This window comes from Procambarus clarkii, chromosome 9, assembly GCF_040958095.1.
Source record: "Procambarus clarkii isolate CNS0578487 chromosome 9, FALCON_Pclarkii_2.0, whole genome shotgun sequence".
Taxonomy (NCBI): Eukaryota; Metazoa; Arthropoda; class Malacostraca; order Decapoda; family Cambaridae; genus Procambarus; species Procambarus clarkii.
The window spans coordinates 18,913,788-18,924,482 of NC_091158.1; the positions used below are offsets into that span (position 1 = coordinate 18,913,788).

Below are 10,695 nucleotides of genomic sequence, written 5' to 3' on the forward strand. Positions count from 1 at the left end.
AATTAATAAATTATATAGAAGTTATATGTATGCTAATTTTGATATGCGCGTAATACCGAGCATTGAGTCTAGGCTCGTAGTGAGCATAACAGAAGGCTCGTTTAACTGTGGTTGTGAGACGTCGCTGTCATTAAGTGCCGAGCACATGTGTTGTGAGGCGTGACAGGTGTTGCAGTCGCGTGTGAAGCTAGCAACAGGTGTTGCTGTAGTTGCTGAAGCTTGAGCTTTACTTGGCCGAGCTGTTTTCCAGGGCAGCTAACGCGGAGCCATGGAGGAGGCCGACATTCGGGGCAGGCTGCTGGCCCTCAGTCACACCTTCAGGTCAGGCTCCACACCACATGTTATCTTGTGTTGCCTTCACGGCTGGAAGTAAATGTCTTGAAGGAAGATGCATTATTGGAGTTTGTGTACAATACCTCACACAATATAAAACTTTTTTTTCATAAGTTTTGGTTAACTTTGTTAGTAGCAATGACATAAAAGGCAGAATTTGTAAGGAAAATGGTGTTTACAGGAAGTGGGTGAACATTTAGGCACAATTTTTCTCAACTACAGTATTGTATTTCATAATTATTGAATTTTACTTAAGGCTAAGGATATCATATGATATTCTATGTATATAATATCTTAATCAGTTAATTAATATAACTTTCATGTCACAAAAGATTCCCATTAACATAGTTTTTTTCACTTGGCTGTTATATACAATATACCTGTATCATATAAATACATTCATTTCAACAGCAGCATGATAATATAAACTGGTTGTAATTATTGCAGAATTTCCAGTGAGGACATGTTCTTCATGGAAATGTGCTGTGGGAATAAAATCCATCATATTATAGTGCGAAGACACAGCCAGCTAGCTTGGCATCAGTCACTGGAAGTCAGATCCAGATACAGAATAACAAATTTGAAAACCTTCGTTTTGTTTAAGGTGAGCATCCATGATTCATTACATGTTATAATCACACTAGGTTAAGCTTTTAAGATTTAAGAAGTGAAAATATAAACACTTCACAGATAAAGTGGCTAGTTGCATGCACATGGCTGACTCTTTCACACCTATGTAAATAATCTGCAGCATGGGCCTAGTTAGGTTTGAAACATGGTGAAGATGCTGTATGATCAACCCTTACCAGTATTGAACAGTTGTGTATATTAATCATAATTCCACTGTTTATTTGGAAAGCATTTTTGTGAATAATTTCCAAATGATTGTGGTGACCGTGATTAACTGATTTGATTTGACCTTTGGCAGAAAAAGATGAAAGACGACTTGGATAAATAGATGGCACTCGTAGTAAAGCAATGTTAAATCAATATTCAGTGTCTAAATAATCCTAACAAAATGTAGTTATGTTGGCAATCACTAATATTATTTCATGGAAATGTGTTGTGGGAGTAAAATCCATCATATCATGTTGGATTTTCTCCTGATGTAAATAAATGTATACTTTCCAAATACTCTTGTCTAATCCTTAATCTGCTTACATCGTTAAATAACACTAGAATCTCCTCAAATTCAGCTTTTGAATCTCCTGAAAATTATTTCAGTCATGAATGGCTTACAAATCATGGCAAGCATTTGGTTATGTATTGCATTCATAGATGGCACTAATTGTCTCTCATTTTGGCCAAAGATCTTGGGTATCTTAGTTTAATTTCTAGACAAATGGATGCAAGTGAAAGTTTTCAAGTAAATGGATGCACACCATATCTTGTGCACTACTTGCAACCTGTTGAAAAATAAGCCAGATCTCAACATACTGCATTATATCCAAGACATCAGAGAAAAGAAATTAGTGACATCATGGGGTGAGATATGTTTTTTTACCGTGCATCATTTGCAGAGCCCCGAAGACTGCAAATAGATTATAGTTAATGTGACATAACTTGCTATATATTCAAACTAAGTGCTTGCTCCTCATAATTATTTTAACTTGACCTGACATAATCATGGCTACTATAAGAGGCCAATGGAAAACTTTTAAGTTATGAGCTAGGATGTGCAATGTAACATTTGGGATGGGAGTTCCCAGATATCTGGGAAATACCAAATGTGGTACAGTACTAATCAAGAAAATGGGACAGGCAGGAGGCCTTAAACTACATACTCGTACTGTTTCTTAAAATGCATCCCTTGTAGAGCACCGAAGAAGCTTTATGGATTATTCTTGATAAAAGTATATGTAAAGTTGCCTGTGACAATTTTACAAAGATACCATTGATACTTTAATCATGAAATATATCCCTGTTATAGTATTCTTTAATTTTAATGTAATTTTATAAACTGTTTGATTAAGGAAGCTTAATTCATGTTCAATAAAATAAAGATTAAGGGGTATATTATTGAAGTACTGTATACAAATGGATGAAAAGGTATGACGAGCAGGATATTTATTGTATACACTAGAGTACTAAAAATTGGCTCAAATTAACATCTGGAATAAAATTGAAATTGGATAAGTTTAAATTTTAGAAAAGAACACGCTAAAAACTTGTATGGAAATATGGCTGTAGATTTATAGAATGGTTTGCTGAACAGCATAATTAAAATGGGGTTGCTGGATTGTATCATAGGTTAGACAGACTATATATATATATATATATATATACACCTGTATATAAGATAAGCCTAACATGGGTTAGTAGACCTATAGCTTCCTCTATTTTTATGTTCTTGTGTGTAGACCTGATAATTTTTCCAGTATAGCATGTTCATTCTAAGCATCATTTCAGGACAAATATAATATACCGGTATTACTTACAACTCGTTTGTCCATGCTGACACAGTTGGAAGAAGATGAGCGTGATGATGATCTTGATGTAAAACAAGATAAAGACCTCATTTCTTATAAGGTAAGGCCGCTTACTGAGCATTTGCAGGAATATTTTTGGACCATAAATATGTTACTGTACTTGCATAGAAGTGCTGTGTGTGAATTTTTTAGTGTTTCTTCCCTTGTGCTTTCTTGCATGTGCTACCTGTGGAAATCTTCACATCTTTCACAAATTATTACTACTCCAGCTCCACTTTTTGATGACTAAACCAACAATTAATGTGTTTTGATAAATTTTTCAGGTGCTCATTTGAGTTATTAATGCGTGAAGACAATTTGTATGGGATAGAATCTCTCTATGTATTCGCCTACTACACGGAGAGTAAGTTTCCAGAGAGAATAAAGCATTGAAAACGTACAGTATAGAGAGATATACCTTATGAATTTAACTTGCTAACTTTTTTTCTTTTTTACCTCTTTGCAGACATCCAACACGGGTAAACTTAAGCATATTTTTTTTTATAGTAATTGTATTAAGACTTCCTGGCATTTCCACATCTCTAGATTTTATTGTATTAAATCACTAAATTAATGATGTGTGTGGTAGTCATTCCATTCAGTTAGAACACAATTTATTTTATGACTTTGTGAAACCACCCCAATAGGTTCTTGATGTACAAGAATAAAACAATTTACTTCATGGATATTCTGTGCCTCTCATCCACTTCGATAGTTATTACTTAATAGGGTTGGTCAGGGTGCAGTAGTAGAAGTGGGCAATCTGAGGATCGTGTGTCCCAGGGGCACAAGCTGGGCAAATGACATTATTTGACCATGGTTTTTCCTGCTGGGGTGATGTTATAAGAGTAGTGAATGAAAATGTGATGAATATGTGGAGTGCAAAAGTAAAAAAAAAAAAAAATAATAATAGTGAAGTCTCATTTTAAGCTCTCATTTTAAAGTACTGTAAAAGATAGGAGAAATGCATTTTGTATTTGAAAACATCCATAAATTACGTGTGAAAAGTTGTACGGATATTTGTGTCAATGTTTTGTGTATGTAGATATCTTGGCCGCTGCCTCCTCCCTTTTTCCTCTCTTTCTTCTTTAAACACGCATTCAATCCAGCCATGCTTTTTTATCCGTAATTAAGAAATTGGAATAATTTTGATTAGAGTATCTACAATTTTCTTTTCTGTGCCTTCACACCTTTGAAAATAGGTGAAGTGTAATTGATGATTACATAAATTCCAGGGAACCATAACTGGTGTTGTAGACGAAGAGGCTGGAATTTATGAACTTGATGGTCGACACCGCCTGATTGTTTCCTATCTGATTGATTTTGCTGGAGAACTATACACTGAGAATTTGGCCGAGTCTAGAACATGTAAATCTCTTGAAAAAGGAGACTCCATTACAGTCTACCATGCTCACTACTTAAGGATTTCTGGAATATTTCATCTCGTATGCTGTGCACGGAGCTTGGTGAGAAAGATTAGGTAAGTAAGTGCTGTCTATCTTTGCATTATTATGTCCTGAGAATTTAAATTCAAAATGAAAATAGTGTCAAATTTCCGAGGTATCCTACTGTTGCATCTTTTTGAGAGCAGGGAATGGTATTTAATCCTAATACGTTGTGCTTCAGTTGCTATCTGTATCTATTTTCCCACTTGATTTGTTGGCTGTTTTTAGTCATGCACTTTGATGTAGTACTTTTAAATACCTCCTGCAGTTTACAGGTCAAGTGAGAAAATCCTTCCAGAAGAAGGAACCTGGAATTGAAGATCAAACCAGATAAACTAAAAATCACTTTCCGTGGAAGGAAATGATACTTCTATGATACCATGAAAAATATTATACCAGAGGGTTTGTTGTTTGGAACACATTAAGAACCCTCTGAATATTGCCTAAGATGCAATCTACAACAGCTACTAACTTCTGGGTACTTGTTTACTGCTAGGAGAAGAGAGATATGGGGGTATAAGGAAATGTGGTAACGAGGCTCGCCCTGCCCGGTAATCAAACTCGGGTTCAAATGATTGCAAGCTGACTGTGATGATAGAGCAGAGATGATGTCTCTGGCTATGGGCCCAACTGCTTATAAACTTAACTTCAGAGAGCTTGTTGCCATCCTTCAGTCGTACTGATGCCTTGAAATGGCAGAATAAAATGCAATTTACTTTGCAGTTTTTGCACTTAATTACCATGATATAGTTAATTGTTAGTTATACAGTAATAATATTATTATTATTATTCATTAATAATAATTTATTATTATTATTAACTAGTATTAATTGATTAATAATAATAATTAATAAATGATTAATAATAATTATTATTAATGAATAATATTACTAATATTATTATTAATAATTATTATTATTCATTAATACAGTAATTATTGTTATTATTATTAATTATAGGCAGAGGACAAGCTGGCTGTATATAGATAATGAGTTTACAATTGAGAAATTTGGGAATTGAAAGAAAGATAATTGTATGTTACACAGTAAATTTATGTTACGTTGTTGGGTAGATTAGGTACACAGTGTTTAGTGAGTTTCATATTTATTTAGTAGTCCTGGATACAGCAGTGTCGTAGACATTGAGACAGAGCTTGGAGCACAGCAGAGAGCCGAGTGTGGCTGGAGTCGCGGAGCTCTATGTGAGAGAGCGTTGTAGCTCGATGCGGTCCTAGTCTGCTGCCTGTTCTGTGTCGAAGCTGTAGCGTTTTGGAGACGATTAGGACTGCCTATGCCGAGTGCTACATTCTTGACTGGAAATTGTACTGTTTGCTATTACTCACATCGCTTGCTTATATGGTGATTAAACCTCGGCTCCCTCCAACAAGATGAGAAGAGTATTACCTGTAATTGGGGAAAGGATTGTTGCTTCTGTAATTAGTGCAAATTAGTTACGCTATTACGATAGAGATAATGGAGCGAGTATAAGCTTACTCGCTACAACTAATATGAGAGAATTTTGTAATTTATTTAGTTTATAGGTAAAAAGCTAAATTAATGGTATGAAGCTAATGCTTCCAAGTTTGTAACCAACAGGAAGACCCCAGTCCACACACACAACAAGAGGAGTGAGAGCTCTATTGTGGATTCTGTGCACTTGTATAATCCTGGCATTCGTGGCATCATTTGGCTCTTGGATCTCCAGAATAGCTTGATAAGTGCCCTCTGCCCAAAGTTTGTGGATGAGAAGCTTATTAGAAGGTTTGTTTGCAGTTTTTTTTTTTTTATATGAAAACTAAGTATTGACTTCTCTGTTATTTGTCATGATTCCCTGACCATCCATCTGCAGTATGTTCCTCAGGGTGCTCAGTGTACAGGAATCTTTGACTTGTTCCACTCTATTATGAGATCTTTCTTTTGTATACTTTACCGTTAGATTGTTGTGAGGAGGATACGTTGTTGCTTTTCCTATCTGTTGCCCAGACACCTCACTTATTCTTAGGAGCTCCCCATTAGGTGGTGGCTATAGCAGAAGTTATTATAGGCTTGACACCACACTATATACTGTTTCAAGCTCGGAATCCCTCCACATTTTCTTTCATATTTTGTTGACTGGTTTCTTAAAAGGAAAGAGCTCAAGTCTCTATTACATGCTCCATTTATTTTACCCTTTTACACCCTTATTGTTGAAAAAAATTCTCGGACATTGTACTAGCATATCCATACCACCTCAGTGTATTGTCCTTTGTCCTCTTCACATTTCATTCCCACACTCCATTTCCCTGTACCATATCTCTCATATACACTACATTCCCATTGCTATGCCCATCTCACATATTTGCACCAGATACTTTAAACAACAAAATTCCACGACTTGTACCCCTTGAATGCTCCGATCCTTTCCATACCCAAGATTCACTTTACATACATCAGGCTGGAAGTAGTATACGGTTCTTTCTTTACTTTTAAGTATATAAGTATCCAGTACTGTAGTTACTTTAGGTATTCATACTGCATTCATTTATAATGACATTTAATTTATTAATGTTGGATGTTTTTAACAGCTAATGGTTTTGTATGTGGGTAAAGAATATATTGTAATAAAGTTCAGTATTAAACAATGAACTCATAAGTTTTCAAATATTTTCTGAAATGTTTAATAGGAGAAACTGGAATGGAGCTTGCAAGAGCTTGCTGTCTAATTTAATTAAAGAAGGTGCCAGGCGGAATCTGCTCAAGAGAGAGTCCCGCTCCCTTTACCAGGAATTCATGTCGCACTACGAGTGCATCGTCAATCAAGTAAGTTCATCCCGCAATACAAGTAGAGATTTGATACAAAATTTATGTTGTAAATCTCTGCTATAGGTTTGTATATACAGAAGAGGTTTCAAGGTATACTCTTTGGAGTATACAGAAGACCAATTGGTGTGCGAACTTAAGTTATTCGAAAGTTCCAGTTTCACTATCTGGGTTCGGGTTTCACGATTCCTGAACTAAGTTTGGGAATCGAGGAAGCGGTCTGTCAGGCCTCCCTCTGGCCTGGGAGCGGTGGAAGGGAGATGGTCCAGTTTGCCTACGAACCATCCCTGATTAGTTCCGTTCCCTTCATGTCCACTGACCATGTCGGACACCACTCTAGTGCCTTCTACCCTGTGATGTCACACTCATATATTGTGTATATATTATACACAGTACATGTACATTCATATACAGTACATATTGAGTATACATACATACAGATTAATAAGTACAAAATGTTTTGAGCTTCATTTGTATTTTCTTTAATTTTAGGATTTTGTGGCTCCCTTTACTGCAGTTACTTTGGACAGCTTGAAAACAAATATAAATCCTGAAAGTGTTGCAGGATGTGAAGCACCGACACTTTGGCATCATGTTGTTGTTGATGGTAACGAGTCCAAGGTACTGGTGGGGAAGCTTGTCTGCGGTGACAGTGGTGTCCTGCAGGTGTGTCAGCAGACATCACAGGTACCGCTAGATCTCCTTATTGTTGGTAATAAAGAAAATGTATTTCATAAAGTTGGTGCAGTTGTGGCACTTTTTAATTTTATTGTTGTTATAGAAGAATTCAATATATTTGGTAAAATATCTGTGGAAAGTGTATGCAAGAAGTATATTATGATTAAGAGTTCAGATGTAGTAATTTTAAAAGAATCTGTTAATATGCCACAAAAACTTATTGCTAGCAGTGAGATGGGTTCTTTATATAATATCAAAATAATTTCCAAATCTTGCATAGTATTCAATAATTTCCAGTCCTCAAAAGGAGTATCAGGAAATGAAATTTGTGATATGTTTTTCATAGCCCGTGCAGTAGTAATGAGATTGCAGCAACGCACTGTGCTAGACGAGATGCGACAAACTTTTGTTAGATTTTCTGGTAGCAATGCATTAATACATTCATGCGTTCAAGAAGGGCACCAGTGTCTGATCAAAATCCCTGAGTCAGAAAATGCTGAATTGTTAATGAAAAAAACCCATTCAAATTCCTGGCTAAGACCCCTTCAGAGTCACTTTGGTACATGTGAATGCCTTTATATTCCAGAATGTGTTTCCGTAGTAGATGTCACAAATGAAAATTGCCACCAGACTGAATTAAGTGTAACTCAAATTTTGAAGCCAGAGTTTGATAATCATGGGCTAATTTCTGTTATTGGTACTGTGAAAGAAAGGGCACATATGACTCCTAAATTTATTTCTGAAATCAGATGTTTTACAGTAGATGCAGCCAATAAATACCATGTTGGTGTTCCAGGGAGCAAAATTATAAGAGTTTTACTTGAAGATCAAGAAAATTCAAATAGTGAAATATGGCTGTATTTAAATAGCACTTCTAATAATTTTATACAACATTACCCATTAGGAATAATTCCTGGGGTATCAGTTATTGCATCTAGTGTTAAAAGGAATGTCTCGAAGGCAAACAAAGTTTACCTTCAGGGCACAGTGTTTACGTGTCTTGTGCCCGTAGCCCTACCTGCTCCCATTTCAAATCTGCCTCATAGGAAGAGAAAAAAATTTGTTTATCTTCGAGATGCACCTCAACATGGAGCATTTGTTTGTTTTGCTACTGTTGGACGAATAATTAAAGTCAGTTTGAAATCGGTGTGCTGCTTTTGTAATTCGGACATGGTCGAAGGGTCGTGCACTTACGTTGGTTGTCATGCACAGCCAACAGGCAAAATTGTTGCTGCTGCTCAAGTGATTATTGATGATGGCACTTCAACTGCATTAGTCTTTATTGATTCTGTTGACCAAGTACAAATTCTTTTACAACTTAGTCATCAACAGTTTAAATTATTAGAAAATAATATTATTTCAGGATTTCATCAGTTAACCTACTTATCAATTAAGAGGAGGGATCGTGAATTAGGCAATTCCCAAATACTTCTGGCATCTGTATCTTCCAAGGTTTTTGAGAAACTCTGCTCCAATGACCAGTTATTGAGACCTCTAACATTCACATGCCGGAGATTTAGTTCACAGTCACAAGGGCCCAGTCGGTATAAAGATCGTTTACATTTATACTGTTTGGAGTTATCAGAGATTCATCCAAATGTTGACAGTGAAAAACTGGTAAAACATGCAAAGAAATAATGCACTTGTATTTTTTCATAAATTAGTGATTGTTTTCTATTTTATAGCAGAAAAAACTTTGTCCAGACATTATTGATTGTTCATATTCATTCCATCTCTCATAAATTCAGATTTTCCTCCATTTTGCATAAATCATTCTCATTTTCTGTGTTTGAGGTGGGTAAGCATTCATATTGAATAGAAAATTATTGTTCAGTAATTAGATATCAGTGATTCGTGTGTGTAATTTTTGATAATGATAAATTCTGCACTTGGAAATGTCGAAATGCTGTGTGGTTGTACCAGTCTGTTATTTTGACTGTTTCATACACGAGATGTATAATACACCACATTTTCATCATACATTGTCTCCTAGCAAGCTACTTCCACTCAGTATTGTTCCTTCACACATCTTGTCTTCCTAGAGTGTGGATGTGTGGAGTACAGTAGTCTGTGCTGTGTAAGACGTTAATGGAAGTGCGATCGAACGAGAACCATTATAGTATTTGGAAAAAAAAATGCAATTATGGTAATTTTCTTGTAAAACCTAAAACTACCCAATTTTTGTTTTCATAAATATTTGTGTGGATTACATGGTGCTGGGATGTGTGTTATTTTGAAATCTCTGTATTCTTGACCTTTTTCTATACTGTTTTTGTATTGGGTGTGTAACTGCCTCCTCTCCTCACTTCACTAAAGTTGGAGAATGTGGAAGTTTTAGAATGCTGCAAATCAATAATTGGACCAAATGATCAACTTGATTTGGTGGCACCTTTTAATAATTACTTTCTCATAACTTGAGGCAGTTGAAGAGTATCTTGCCAGTCTTAATTATTTGTGTGCATGCCTATATTTTCTCACATGTTTATTGCATGTTTAACTACATTTTATTATTTAACAAATTGGGATACAAGGATAAACGTTCTTATACAGTAATAAAATCCATTATACTGTATAGTATTAAGAAGCTTTGTTCTGTATTACTGTATGTTAATAATTCTATTTAATGTTGAAAAACTGCATGATGTGTATTTTAGCTTGCTATAATTCATAGAAGAATTAATATAAATTAATTTTCATAAAAGTTCATATTTTATTTATTAAAAGATTATTATTTTATAACAGCTCTTTGTTGATACCCTACACTACATTTGATAATGCTTGAGAATATGTTCCACACCTCAAAAGGTGTTTGCTTTACAAATGAGTTATGTCGTCTGAGATTGGGCAGCTTCTGCACTCGGTAGGTGACTAGAAATGATCTTGTACATTCCTCACCCTACTTACTTGTCTGCCAGAGACTGCAGCAGTCTTGATACATTGTAGCTGAAAACTGATAAACAAAAAATGTACGTC

The 10,695-nt window shown here is 35.4% G+C and overlaps 1 protein-coding gene across 1 annotated transcript; it reads left to right on the forward strand.

The window, feature by feature from the left end:
• Window positions 1–64: 64 nt before the first annotated feature.
• Window positions 65–10,461, forward strand: LOC123766137 (CST complex subunit CTC1). The gene is made up of 7 exons (XM_045755018.2): window positions 65–321; window positions 781–937; window positions 2,743–2,862; window positions 4,037–4,281; window positions 5,842–6,006; window positions 6,909–7,044; window positions 7,537–10,461. The coding sequence occupies exons 1-7, from the start codon at window positions 269–271 to the stop codon at window positions 9,358–9,360; spliced, it is 2,700 nt and encodes an 899-aa protein (XP_045610974.2). The 5' UTR covers window positions 65–268; the 3' UTR covers window positions 9,361–10,461.
• The last annotated feature ends 234 nt before the right edge of the window (window positions 10,462–10,695 follow it).

Coding starts and splice junctions, on each gene's coding strand:
- LOC123766137 (XM_045755018.2), top strand. CDS start 269: ATGGAGGAGGCCGACATTCGGGGCAGGCTGCTGGCCCTCAGTCACACC. Junction 322..780: donor GCCCTCAGTCACACCTTCAG/GTCAGGCTCCAC, acceptor TAATTATTGCAG/AATTTCCAGTGAGGACATGT. Junction 938..2,742: donor AAACCTTCGTTTTGTTTAAG/GTGAGCATCCAT, acceptor GCATCATTTCAG/GACAAATATAATATACCGGT.